The 14,588-nt window shown below is 43.2% G+C and overlaps 1 protein-coding gene and 1 long non-coding RNA gene across 3 annotated transcripts; one reads left to right on the top strand and one right to left on the bottom strand.

The window, feature by feature from the left end:
• Positions 1–4,983: 4,983 nt before the first annotated feature.
• On the bottom strand, positions 4,984–13,606 carry LOC147040876 (chondroitin sulfate proteoglycan 5-like). Of its 2 annotated transcripts, XM_085900943.1 has the most exons (7): positions 13,224–13,606; positions 9,706–10,426; positions 9,138–9,326; positions 8,899–9,061; positions 8,522–8,584; positions 6,875–7,039; positions 4,984–5,499 (listed from the first exon to the last, which is right to left on the bottom strand). In XM_085900943.1, exons 1-7 carry the CDS (start codon positions 13,309–13,311, stop codon positions 4,984–4,986), a joined length of 1,905 nt encoding a protein of 634 aa, XP_085757069.1. In that variant the 5' UTR covers positions 13,312–13,606. The 2 variants fall into 2 exon arrangements, with proteins under 2 accessions (XP_085757069.1, XP_085757070.1); XM_085900944.1 differs by lacking the exon at positions 8,522–8,584.
• LOC147040877 (uncharacterized) lies at positions 8,066–11,649 on the top strand. Its single transcript, XR_015062942.1, has 3 exons — positions 8,066–8,236; positions 9,712–9,898; positions 10,922–11,649. It is a non-coding gene; the product is annotated as an uncharacterized LOC147040877 (long non-coding RNA).
• Positions 13,607–14,588: the final 982 nt, after the last annotated feature.

Raw genomic sequence — 14,588 nt, 5'->3', positions numbered from 1 at the left:
ACAAAGGTTTGACATTTGTGCTTAAGAGGATAAACGAGGACATTTATGTTGCAGCAGGAGGCGACCGGTGCTTAAGTGTGTTTGTGTTCAGTCGTATTAAAATGAGAAACCGTCCTGCTGTGACCCTGGTACTTCCTCCCTTGCGCTGTGGGGACCCATCAAATGAGAACCATGGCTTCTAAATTATGCTCAAACACTTGCACTCTATTCATGGCAATATTATTCATCACAAAAGTAATCCTCATAATTTGTTTGTGACTATAATTGTATCAAACGGTATGTAAAGAACAAAGTAGCTCCATTCTATTGGGCTTTATTCGAAAATAATTTAAAGAATGCAACAATTTTTGTCTATTTTCTTTTGCGTCAACATACTAAACATTGTAGAGACGGTTACTCACCAATGAGCCACACTTTTTACAGAGGATAAAGAATACATGACTGATTATCTGTCTAGATGAGTTGCTTCACTGGTCATATGCAAATATATGTTGCTCATAGGATTATGACTCCAATGCATTATTATTATTGTAGCATGTTGCTAATCATGCATTGTTTGTCTGCCTTGTCATTCAAGGCTGAAACTAATTTGTGCAATTCTTGTTTGATTTGTGTTTAGTTTGCGGTGAACTTCAACCCGAAGAGGGAGGAAACAGTTTGAAGCCAATCTTTAGTCTGTCATGGATCGCTTGTATTGTACAGGTACAGCATATAATCACGCTCCTGTTGGGAGGGGCGGGGGGGGGGGAGCACTGTCAGTGCTTGTTTTTGTCCGTTCATCCAGAACAACACTTGAGGCCAGGTGTCAGTGAGAGATAATCGAACTCATAGTTCATTCCGGAAATGTTTTGACAAGAGATGAGGTTGCAAGTTCTTTCACTCCAAGCTCATCGTTATTTCCGCGCCATGGAATCGAAAATGCACTCGTCCAAACCGAGCCAAAATTGTCGTGCGTAAATTCATCGGAAATGTCTGAAGATCCAGGGCGCAGTCTGAAGTCTGCCAATCCAAACTCATTGATTGTCATGAATTAAGATGCTCTTAGTTGTAGTGTGCACAAATTAAATTCTTGATTTATTTGGTTGTTTGTCCAACTGCGAAAAGAATAAAACGGCTGAAACCAAATCACACTTAAATAAAACTTTCCTATGGCTCGCCCTCCCAATCCATCCCTGTCCATCAATGTCTTGTAATTTACTAAGTACTTTTTCCTCCGAATGCAAACATTTCAGAGGCAAATGACTTGGACTTCAGACCGAGGGGCTTTTGACATGATGGATCTAGCCCCCGTCTTCCGCTGTCTCAACAAGCGAGCCCTTTGATTTCCATTAGTAATGAGATTCCACAAAGACAACACGGGCGCACGTTTAATGTCTAAGCAAGCAAAGATTGCTCGGCACCCACACGAGATTCAGTATGTGTGTGTGTAATATGAATTATTGAGTGTGTCATTTGAGGGACAGCTGCCTTCTCGAGCACATTTACTCTCTCAATCAGACGTGCGGTCGCGAAGGCGCTCGCGGTTGAGTAGCGGGAGAATATTCAAATGAAGGAATTGTTCATGCAATTTCACACTGACTCGTAAACAATCAGCTAGCACTTTGGCGGCTAGCTTACGCAACACAGGTTCTGATAATTTCAGAAACTGGCCCCCCGGGGCCTCGCGTGTGACACCTGTGTTGGAATATCACCGCATGCCTTTAAGCTTTACTCCCGGTGGTCTCGCTGTGCACGGCCCCTCCCGTGCGTGCACATCCGTGTCCCTCGGGTGTGTCGGCCCCCTCTCTGAGTGACGTTCCATCCCCTTCCGCCTTTGTAAATTTGGGCTCCTTCTCCCCCCCCTGCAGCACAGCTGGGTGAGACCCAGCGGGTGTTCCTACATCTCCACGTATGTGTGTGACCTTATGGAAAGCACCCACTTTCTGTCTTATCCCACTTGCTCTCCCTCACAATTAGAGGTAGGACTTATGAGTTATCTCCATGGCAACACAGCAAGAAGCTCTTACTTACTCCTCACTTCTTCACCTCATCTCCTTTTTTTTGCACTTTGAAGGCTAATTGAGGAGATTCTTCAAGCAAGGTCACGCATGCGTCCTTACTCACTTGACTTCCAGTAAAGGTGTCGCATTTCTCAGCTTTGGATGCGCCTCAGAGTTATCAGGGTCTCAAATAACATCCATTAAGCTAACTATATAACCTTTGGATAATTTGTAGGGGGGGAGGATGTTTAAATGAGCCGTGTTGTGATTAGAAGGGAAATGTCAGTGGTTTTTCAACCGGAAATCTTCACCGCAAGAATGTAACCGCGGGGTATTGAAGTCAATCAATACTGAAACCAAGCAAGAAGGCTGAAGGAGAGAGAGGAACAATGGAGACATCAGATGGAAAGGATGTTCTCTGGGTCACATTGTGTTTCCTCTGCGTGACCTTTGCCACTCAATGAAGCAGCTTCACTGGGACAAAAGAATTAGTATACGTCACTGTCAATTATTTCTTCACCTGTCCAAATACTTTTGCAGAGCAATTTCCATTTTGCGGTATTTTTTAAAATTGAAGCATTACAAAATAGGTTCTGAGTCACTATTGCATCAATAATACCTTAAGTGGATATCAAAAGTCTCCACACCGCTGTTCAATGCCAGCTTTTGACAAAAAAAAAAAATCTACCATTGATGTAATAAGGTCTTAATAATTGACTATTCGCTCAGACATTTAATGACCAAGTAATTTGGAGATAATTGTGCTCTGTGTTGCTGAAAACATCAATAATATTCAAACCCATCTCAAGAATAGAAAACCAAATTTTAGAGGGGCCGCAGTGATGAAATGTGACAGTCTGTCGATGGGTGGCCATTTGGGTGAAGTGACCCTTTAAGCTGGTGTGTCTGAACAACAGAACACACTTCCTTTTGTGCTCTCACACCATGACATTTCCCCAGCTCAATAGAAAGGCCACACAAAAGGAACATCACAAAGAATAGAAGAAATTGACTTTTTTTTTTTCTCCCCTCACGTGATATTTTATAATGTTACTGCGCTTGACGGAATAGGAAGAAAAATAAAGTATACAAGAAGATTATAGCTGTGTGTTGTTGCCTTGGGACAACAAAATTGGCATCTCAACGCCAGTCAAAGAATGAATTGAAATGCTGTCAAGACTTTTTCTAGGTCTCGCGGTGCAAGACTGCAACCTAGTGGTTCTTAACCATACACTGGTTTTCAGGCAAAGGGGGACCAGAGAGGTTGTCCAGGGTAACGTGTCAAAGGAGGCGATGGGAAAAAAAAAAACAATCCAGTGACTCGATTCTTCTAGTGGAGCGTAAGTACTTTTACTATCTGAGGGAAATCAATTGTGCATGTGGGAGAAACCATAAAATGATTATTTATAGAGTATAACAAGGGTTCATATTTTTGTGCCATGTAAGGCCCTTGAAGCGATACAGAGTCCACCAACCTATTTATAAAGACAAGAGATTGACAGGAAGGACAATATCACCTTCACCCGATCCATTTAGGAATGCAGGGTGCTCTTCTCCAACAAGTAAATCAAAGGAGAGAAGTGGGCCCAATGAGGCCTGCGGCTATGCCAAGATGGCCCAACTGGCAAATATGTCAGATGATTTATTCAAAGTGAACAAAGAAACTGACGTGTCTGTGACCGAAGATGGCGGATTCACGTCCTGAACACGAAAGAGGAATTAATCACAAGCCTGACATTATGAATAATTTATTAAATGCTGAGGAACAGCAAGGCTGTGTAGGATTTTGAGCAGTTCTGTTATGTCTTTGTATTGAACCTGATATTGTTTTATAACCTGGACGAAAAATGAACAAAAATGGAGAAATCAATTCTTTTAAACCCAAAATACTTGACCGTCCAAGTATCATCATAATAATGAACATTAAAATACTGGAGCAATGGTTGTATTCCTAAAATTGGAATGTCTCAACAAAAGGACGTCAGATTTTTCTTAAATCCATAATATTAAAAGAAAGAACTAATTATAAGACAAAATTGTCATGTATTTGGTATGGATAGCCTCTTTAATTCAATTTAATTGATTGTTTAAGCTCCTATCGTGTAGATATAATGTACCGTGAGTATGAATGCATTTATTTAGTTTAGACATGCAGATAAAATGAAAATATAAGAATGTGTCTGCTTTCGGAAAAAGAAGTCATTTTGTTGCAATACATAATGTATCCACAAGGTGGCAGCAGAGTCCGTTAAACTAGTGAGGAGTTGTCTTAAACGCAGTATTTGAAACAAACAAAAAATCACCTGTTTTTAATATTATCTATTTATTGGGAAATCAAAAACATGTCAAATGTACCAAAACGTGAAATACTACTAATAAAAAAAGATGTACTGATATAACTAAAACTACTTTCATAAAAATGTACTGACATTGGCACCAGATTAGGAAAACTTGTTCACACTTGACGGGTCATCTTGTGCTTATTTTGTTAAGTTTTGACCTGAGTTTTATCCAAGATGATGAAAATGACATGTACTGAATCCTTTTCAATTTAATCGTGAAGTTAAGGTGGATGGTGCATAGTTGACCCAGTTCCACTTATTTCTGTATTGTTATATTCTATGAACCTAATGAAGGTTAGAGTCCTAATGGATAATGACTGTTTACATTAGTCATGACACGTTTGAGCATTTATTCGATATCCTTAATATCCATCTTAAGTCGTCAATAGCAAATGGTGAACCTTGACAAATACCTCAGCAATATTTGGCATCTAGCCATCAATAGCAAGCTTGCAATATTTCCACGGAGTAAAAAAGAAAATCGAATAATACAAATTAAAAAATGACTGTGAATCAATTTTTCCTCAAACAGTCTTTAAGACATTTTTATCCCACTTTTTATGACGACTAAAGTTTTATTGATTCATTTGTCATTCGAGCTGGATCAAATAAATGCTCAAACGGATTTATATTTGTGCATTTGAGTGGATGAGTAAGAGATGTCATGAGAGTGGTGGTAAAGATCGAGTGCTGACCGGGCTGCACTTGGCCCTGGACGGCGAAGAGGATGGCTGAGTTAGATGAGGCGACGAAGGAGATGGACGAATGTGTCCATCCTCTCTTTCCACATCGGGGTAATAAGAACTGGAAGGCCGACTTCTGTGCGAGTGACGGGTAGATTGGTGGTGCGCGGAGGCCGAGTAGCCCCCTGACACCGAGTGACGACTGGGCGACCCGGGTGAGGGGTGCAGGAAGGGTGAGGAGTGACGCCCGGAGAGGGGCTCGCCGTGACTGTGACGATGATCCTCGGAGCGTTTGGGGGATTTGGATGCACTCTTTGGCGTTTTGGGGGATTTGTTTGCGTGATGGGAGGCGGAGCCATGAGAGTTGGTCGCCGTCGGGTCGCCGTTGTTTGCCATCTTGTAGAGGAAGACGTCGTACTGAAGGGGGGAGCTCTTCTCGGTGCGTAGCTTGGCATCTTTGGGGAGGAGCACCTCCAGACCAATAGTCACTCCATCCTGGTATAGAAATACGGCAAGTAGAGAAGGATGCAGGGAAATTCATTGGGAGGGATGCCAAGCAAGGCCAATCTTTATTACTTTATTTATACCCACTGGGTTTTAATCCAACAAGGGCTAAAAAGGACCCATACTGATGAATTATTTTTTATTCATAAGACCAAACTGATATTTAGACTGTTTTTTTTTTTAAATATGTTTAACTGCTTAGCATATGTTGAGCATTTTTATTTAGTTTTAGTGTGTTTCATAAATGCAAGCATTATGAATGCATTTTTTTTCTTTAGTGGAAAATGTCGGCACATCCAGATGCTATTAAACGTTTTTTGGGCCATCCTCTATTGTATTCAGTTTCTAAAGCAGATTCTACTTGTTCACCTTTTGTATTGGATCCCATTGGAATGTGCATGTGTCCCTAATGTATTGACCGGGTCTATCTTTCAAGGCCCCCTATAGGACCCAAATAAGCACGGCGCTGTCCACGGTGCTGAATAGGCACTTTGTATGTCTGGGTGCGTGTGTCAGCAGCCTCGAGTAGCACAAAAGCGGGGTCAGTGGAGCGTTCGGTTATTATTAGCAAGGGAGCAGCTGGGCGGCCGTTAGCTTTGTGAGCAGACATGCGGACAAAAAGAGAATCATTGCAAGGGAAAGTAGAGCAAAACACAGGGACAAGTTGGATAAAATGAAAAAAGATTTATTTCCCACAACTGTTAACTATAATCCTCCATATATAGCCAAAAAAGTACAAAAGAACTTCAAGTACATAAAAGTATTAGAAATCACATTGAAAACCAAGACACAGCGTGTTTAATATATATCGAGAGATTCCAATATCAAGCAAATACTTTGACGTCATGTAACCTAGACACTTATTAGCGATGTCGAACATGAAGAGTTGCAAGCACAGATCCACTTAATTTCCACATCTTTTTTTTTTTTCCGCAATTATTTTCAGACACTTCACTTTGATTAACACCGATGCATGCGAGCGAAGGGGATGGGGGGGGAGCACAGTTAGGCGAGGCGAGACGTAGGTGAGGAAGGACAGAATGGGAAACGATGGGCGAGTTCATTGGTCGAAGACCAAGGCAAGGGGCGTCAAAAGCGAGGAAAGGTCAGTCATTAGTTCAAAGTGGAAGAAATGAGACGGGCCACTATGTGATCAGCGTTGACATTGGAGCTTTGTAAACATGTATCCTTCAATATGTGCTTAGTTTGACATACGTAAGGGGGCGGGGCTTCATGAAACTGGAGAGGATACACCGTGTGCTCTTCGCAAGATGTAAACAACTCACTTCTGTATGTGCTCTTAGGTGCTCCGGATTGATACACCCCTTCCGATATTATTTTATAAGTTGTTGTGGAGCACGTTTACCTCGGTGTTGTCGTCGGTGTTGTCGGGGCTGCGGCCGTGGTCGTGGACCACCGAGTTTGGCCGGTTGTTCTCGTGTTTGGGGGAATGAGAGTTGAGGATGTTCATGGCGCCCTCTTCTTTAGCCGGAGGGGACTTGGTCGGGTCCTCCTGCTTCTGGGGGTCATCCTGTTGGGAAGTTCACTTAGTTTTTAGCACAAGTCGAAATGAAAAAGGGAAGTCGTCGGCCTTGTGCTGCATTTTGCTGTGTATAAAATATACAGTAGAGATAAAAAGTCTACACACCCCTGTGCAAATGTTACATTGATCAAATGTCAATAGGCTTCTTTTTATTTATTTTTTTTACATGGGTGTGTAGACTTTATAAATGAATATTTGTTTGTATTTGATGAATTTAAATGTTAATAATGCATGTAAATTAGGTACATCTGCACAAACTAATGAGATCCAGTCAAAGAAATCTGCCTTTAATTTATAGTGTAAATATACATTTGAATTTTCCGGCTTTATATTCCAGAGGGAAATTAAATATTTCTATTTATTTTGTTTGATTAAACTCCTTATTTCATTTGAATAAATTGACCATTATTATTATTTTTGTGACTTGTGTGATCAGCGCAATATTTTTGTGATGTTAAAAAAAAAAAAAAGACAGTTTCAAAAATGTTGTCTACTTAATCACATCGGAACATGAAAAGAATCAAATCTGACCTGTGGCATTTCAACTAGTGCAGTGCAGTCCAATTGCCTGCGGGGACTTTTTAGCCTCTCAACCTGACATTTCGAGCAACCGAGAACTTATCATTAACTGCTCTGAAATGTCAGCGAGGCACAATTTGTCCACATCAGTTAGCCCAAGCAATTACACGAAATATATTTAGAATTCACCATACATGCCTCAACGCTCTGATTCTTTTTTAAATGCAACCTACAAGGATATTTTCTAACTTGTGCTCTTTCGACGACAGCGAGTGGAAATTAGAGTGTGCGTGCATCTGGCCGTGTCAGCTCGTTCAGATCGTTCATTGATTGCCGTGTCACAGACAGCTGAAGGTCACAATCGCAGCGGGAACCAAGTGGGTCACCATCGATCGGTCGAGCGAGGCCACGGCCGTCCGAACGCTACTTTTTCTAAATATACTCTCCCGTCACGTGAAATGTTCAAATCCCACCTGAGTAAATTGGAATCATGGCTTTTAAGTTAATATATCATTTTATGACTTGATGGGATACATGCGGTGACCTATGTCCATATATTTCTACTTTCCAGGTGAGGAGAACATTCCAATGCAGAATGCAGCTTGGGAGGAGCGATACATGCACAAGCCATAGCGGGGAGTTTTCTTGAGCTTGGAACCTGCAAAGGTAAAGCGGGCGAGGGGACCTTGCAGTGTATTTGTGCTGAACAATTGATTGCAGAGAGACTAAGCAGCATGTGATTCATCATTCCACCAGTCAGGAGCATATTTAAGTAGCTAGTTCCTGCAGCGACAACAAGATCGATGCAAGATATTGTTGTGGGCTGGAAGGTTTGCACTGGGAGTCAAAATGTGGCATTTAAAAGCTGGATAGGTCAAAGCGAAGCTGGGTGGGGGTGGGGGACGGGGGAGCGAGAGGTTTCAACCAAGGCCGATATTCCGCTCTCCTTACCTGGTAGTGGTTATAAGAGTTTCTGGGTTTAAATTCCCAAGTAAAGCTGGTTGATGATGGCCTCTGAAGGAATCAGTCAGTGTAAAAAGCCATCAAGATACATCCAACCCAAATATATACATTTATACATACCTAACCGAGCCAGCAGGTAAACTAGGTCAATTACCTGCCGGTTAATTCAAAGCACCTATAGGATTGTTTCTACTTTCCGGACCTCTGACGAATCGGTATTTTGCTAGGCTTTGGTAAGGATATCAGCAAGCGTGCATAGACGTGAAAGGACGCACCAAGCAAGCACATAGGAGACGACAGAATGGCTTCATAGAGAGAGAGACAAGTAGAAGAGGAGAGTAAACACCAGGAAAGGTGGCGCATACCTGACAGATAATGTTGTCATAGTACGCCAGGTTGTGAGTGTGAGCTTGGGGCACGGGCGGAGGAGAGTCGCACAGTTTCCTTACGTTTGGCTGCGAGCCGTCGGCTGCCGTGGAAACCGAGATGCCGTCCGTCTGTGGTTCCGTGCTCTGTGGACGGTACTTACTGAAGGGGAAAAAAGAAATAAAAAAAATATATATATTCGTTTGTTTATGAGTGTCCACATGTAGCAAACGCACACCTGCGTTTGCGAAGCCGCCTGTTCTCGTTCTTGAGACGATGCAACCTCTTGGCGAAGAACACCACAATCATGAAGAGGAGGAGGAGAGCCACCGAGGCCACGCCCACCACCACGCTCATCACCTGGAACTCTGTGATGGCCCAGTCGCAACGTGCGCCTTTGTTCCAGATGTAGTCTTGCACGTTGCACCTGGATGCGCGGACAAAACCCCCAAAAATATTTTTAGCACCAGAGAGCCAGACGCTGTCCGCCAAAGCCACGGCCTAACCCTTAATGAGCTCAAAGGATCAGTCTATGTCAACAGATTCCTTGTGCAGTTGCAAACACGCTCCTCGGGACAATTTAAAAAAAAAAAAAAACACTCAAAATATTAACCACGACTCAAAATATACCAAATAAATATAACCCCGATGAGTGTGATTACTCAGCGAACACAAAATGAGTCATCGTCGGCATCCCGCAAGACAGCACAGATGGTTTTGTTCGCACCATATTGTCGCCTCGGCTGTGCCACCGTGTGCGAACATTCCGCCCGATAGTGAAGATGATGATGATGATGTTTTTTTACCTGCAGAAAGCTCCCACTCCAGCCACCACAGTGCACACGCCTTCATTGAAGCAGAAATTGGGTTCCACGTCGCACTGAGACAGGCACATGCCGGGTCCCGAACGTACGAAGCCCAGCCGGCAGCCGTCGTTCCCCATGGCGCCACCCAAGCTCAAGTCCTTGTTCTCGTCGAGATCCGCTTTGGGCTGGCCAGGTGAGTCGGGTTTCGCACCGACAGGGCGGACGTTAGCCAAGAGGGGGTTCTCATCCTCCACGTCGGCCGGGGGCGAAGGGGAAGCCTCGGGTTCTTGGGTGGGGGCCGACGCCGAGAGATCGTCATCGGGGGACAGGTAGTCGTAAAAGTCCGAGAGCGTCCAAGCCGTGGGGTTGCTTCCTTTTTGCTTTTGGGGTTTGGGTAGTTTGGCCCCGCGATGATCAATATCAAAGGGAATCATCTCCGGCGCCGGACTGTGGAACTCTACGGTGATGATGTCATCAGACAAGGGGTTCCCCGGCTGATCCGGTCCCGCTCCTCCAGCCGTGATCTCCTCCCCGACTGGATCGGGATCGAGACGGACGTGTTTATGGGAGCGGTGATGTTTGGAAAAAGCGGGGATCCCCGCTTCTATCAGGTGGTCTCTCTCCGCCGAATCGTCGCTTAGCACCATTCTGGTATTGGAGGCTTCGCGGTTGATGGCTGATTGGTTGCGGTGATGATGGCGCCGGGCCATCGCGTGCCTCCCTGTCGGTTACATGACACATTTTTCTCACATGGCTTGCAAAAGTGACAATTTGCCTCAAGGCTGCCCCAGGTAAAGTGTCTGTCGGGGAATCTGTACGCAAATTATTCAGTCTATTCGGAAATGAGGAAGCTGACCAAGGGCGAGTAATTCCGTGTCGTTTAAAGGTTCAGAGGTCAGACACGAGTTCAAGACTGCAGCGTAATCAAAGTGTGACGACGCAGGATTAGACAAACTGAATGAGTGACTAATATGCTCTGGTGACCAAGATTGGGTAAGGATTACGTAGATTAAGATTTAGAACTGAAGGTTGGAGGCAACACACGCACAAAGAACATCGGAAGCCAGCAAATAAACGGCCCAATTTAAAATATACATTGAGTGCTGAGAAATTTATTTGAAGGAAATATTCTGTGTTTTGTGGATTTATTCCATTTTTATTTTCTCATGTTTTTTTCTCATGTTTTTTTTCTATGTCTGTCTGTTCATGTGTGCAGGTGAATCATCAACCAATCACTTCACTCAGCCAGGTGACCTGCCCAGGTGACCTGCCCAGGTGGAGTCTGTTAGTTTGACAGGTGCTTGTATATAAGCATGCTGCTTTTGCTCTGTTCTTCTTATTTGACAATTTGTTTTTTTTGTTTTTTTAGTTTTGCGTTTTATCTTACTGTTCATTTGTAGCTTTGAGTGTTGCATTTGGATTTTAGTTTACTATTTGCCAGTGTCATTGGGTTTTTTGGTTTTTTTTGTGGTCACATTCCCAAATCATGGGGTGTTGAGTTTTATCCCAGCATTTGTTTGTAACTTTGAATTTTATTTTTGGACTTTGATTTTGTATTTATTTATTTTTTTAAATCCATGTACCTATTTAATGTTTTTTTTTTTTAAATAATTTTAAGATTAGTGTGCTGAGGATGTTGAGTTTTATCCCAGTATTTGTTTGTAACTTAGAATTTGACTTTTGGACTTTGATTTTGTATTTTTTTTTTTTAGTTTTTATTTTTATTTCAAGATTAAATTCCCATGTATCCTTTCCACCTGAGCTGTATCATATTGTATCAAATCCCACCAAGTGGACAATCCCAATTTAAAATGAACCATCACTGAACATTCCCACACCGTTGAACTATTCTCCTCCATTCCTGTTGACAGAAAATGCGTTGACGTTAAAACCTTCCGAACGTGCCCGAAGGCACGAAACCTTAGCGGTGGCCGAGGAAGCACGAGTGTGTGTCTCTCTCTCTCTCTCTCGCGCACGCGCACACACAGTGCAGTTGCCATGGTGAGATGCAAAAAGGAGGAGAGAAGCAAAGAGTGCAATAGAGGAAACAGAGAATCCTCTGTTTGCTCCTACTGCTGCTCTTGTTTTTTAATCAATTGGCCCGACTCAATCAAAGTGATGCCTGCCAACTTCAGCCCTGGAGGGAAAAAAAAAAAAAAGTATAATGAAAGTCTCGGAGAGACATGTTCCACCAGAATCGATTCCGATTGACTCCCAACTGTTTCTTTTGACGCTGGGATTTGCCAATCTGGTCTCGAACGTCGCCTCCCGTTAGCAGCTTGCAGTTTTAGCCATTTAGAAGAACTAAACGGTGCTTTTCTTTGAAACTGCCACTCTGTCTTCCACCTTCTATTGTCACCATGGTAACGGCTTTGACTAGCGGTACAGCACACCGGGTCAAGACATAATAAATCAAACAAACATGGTGCATCAGCAATTAGCTGTTATGCTGCATGCAAATGAAATATTGTTGTATTTTTCCTGACACTTCACATGCTTTGAGGCAGATGGACCTCACAGTACGACTTCACGCACACAAGATGCTAATGTGGATTGTTGCCACCATCAAAGATGACTTGCTTTTGCATGCCAGCATGATGCCGGCTATATTTTTTGCCACTTTTAAAATCACGAATCATGATCCTAATGTGACCTAAATGGAAATGCTTTCCTCTAGGTCTAAAATGAGTAACTCTAGTTACACTCACATTAAGATCATTTTCAAATTTTCCGCTGCCAGATTTCATTATTTTCTCAGTAGTATTAACATATGACACCACAGACATATGTGCTTTTTTTTTTTCTCCTCATAATGCTGCAGGGTTAACATTGACGGGGCGCAGTCAGAAAAAATGGGTGGGGGTAGGGATGCTACGGTGGGTGCTCGTGCTCGTGAACCCCTGCGACCCCGTATGTGCGCACGAGCCGCCTGTTGCTGGGCAGCGGCTGCAAGCTAATACACCCCACACACACACACACACACACACACACACACACACACACACACACCTCCTCCCCCCCCCCCCCCCCTTAACACCTTCATCCCCACTACTACAACCAAATGCATGGTTGGCTCGCATCCCCTCAAAGTCTCAAGAGATGCAAATGAGACTGGTCGCTTGCCTCCATGAAGACTTGCTGGAATGCAAATTGCACCAGTAATTGGCCTTGGCTGGTGCATGTGGATCTTTTGTCCGAGTCCCAACAATTCATATCCAGGTGGATGACATCATTTTCAAGATGAAGAGTCTGATCAGCTCACATCATATTGAATCAATTCATTGGACATCAAATTGCACGTACAGCCTAACAACTACTAAACACCTCACAATTGTCAATTGTCCAAAATGATTTTTTTTTTCCATCCATTGCGGCCATACTTGCCCTTTCAGCCCCCCCCCACCTATGCAAGCCACGCTGCAGGTGCATTGCAATTCACGCAAGAGTGCTTCCATGCCACCCAGACACAAAGTCCCTGGGTGTGACACGGTTTCATGCATGCATACGGTGGTCCTTACCGTGAGCGGACAGGGGGATTAGAACCATTGAGATGGTGAGAAGGACTTGCCAGGTCCACAAGCGGCTGTCACCATAATTGCACGCCATACCCGCCGCCGTAGACGACACGCTGGTTTCTTCCTTTTCACGTTCCGCCGCTTAACTCTACTCTGATCCTTGTCTTCGGATAGTGGACCGCAATACACTGTCGTCATTCAACAGCTTTGGTTCGGGTCCATTGCGTGCCAAGTGGCTGGTCCACTATTCCACTGACGCGTCAGCAACGCTCCTTTACTGGCTGTAGTAGTAAATGCGCGCCGCCGGTGGATAGATGGAGCCTCTGCAGAATCGGTGGGTCCAGAGACGAGAGCCGGCACGGCAGCCTTCCACCTCCGTGCGTGTCAAAGTGGCTGCGCGTGCACGACGAATTGCTCCGTCAGGCTCACTTAAGTCAACGCGGTCTGCAAGATGCACAAGGCTGCGCGTACGTGTTAATCCTCTTAGTGTTTTATTGTGCGAAAGCAGGCACCAGACAATAGCATCTGTTCTTCAATCATCGAAGTAAAGGACTCTGAATTTGGAGCCGGAAAAGGCACAGTTCAACTACTCCCAGTAGATGGTGCTGTAATTTTTAAAAATTATTTTCACACTGGTACCTTGAGAGGCGAATTTCTGTAAAAGGTCGATGCTCTTACTGTATTTTAAATCATCTTTCGCCACTAAAATAATTAGAAATGCCACTATTATAATTGCATTGTTGCAGTTGACAAAGTAAAGTCAGCTTAACGATTCACAATTTTAATATTACGGCACTTAAATAAATGATTAAACTTCTATAAACTGAACTTAAATAATGATTAAATATTTATGTATTGCAAATTAAAGTTAATAGAAATTAAATCGAGCCATAAACGAATGTTGAAAAACAAACCGTTCGAAATTATTGAAGTTAAAAAATGACTTTTTTCACCTCTACCGCTAGATGGCGCCCGCGTAATAGGAATGACGATTTTTGCTTTAAATCGAAGGTGTCAAAACCAAAACGAAGGGGTACCTATTCAAATGGGTTGCCTTAGTCTAGTAGGGCTGCTGTTAGAGTTGGTAACTTGCTTTGGGAGGGGGGAACATGTTCAAATTTGTTTCACTTAATAATAATAATAATAATAATAATAATAATAATAATAATAATAGAAGCAGGCTTCTCATGGAAGCTATGGATGTAAATCAAATGTTTCTCCTCTCTTCCAAATGAACAAATTGCAATCCATTTCCCTAATTGGGAGGCAATTGATTCCAATCCCTCAGAGTGGAGTGTCCCACTTTTCCCCATCCATTGTGATCAAACACACAAAGCAAAACTTCAAATGCTGACTCTCAACAATGGA

The sequence above is a fragment of the Syngnathus leptorhynchus genome, chromosome 20 (assembly GCF_054491065.1).
Source record: "Syngnathus leptorhynchus isolate UIUO chromosome 20, UIUO_Slep, whole genome shotgun sequence".
Lineage (NCBI taxonomy): Eukaryota > Metazoa > Chordata > Actinopteri > Syngnathiformes > Syngnathidae > Syngnathus > Syngnathus leptorhynchus.
This window is presented reverse-complemented; position numbering and strand designations above follow the sequence as displayed.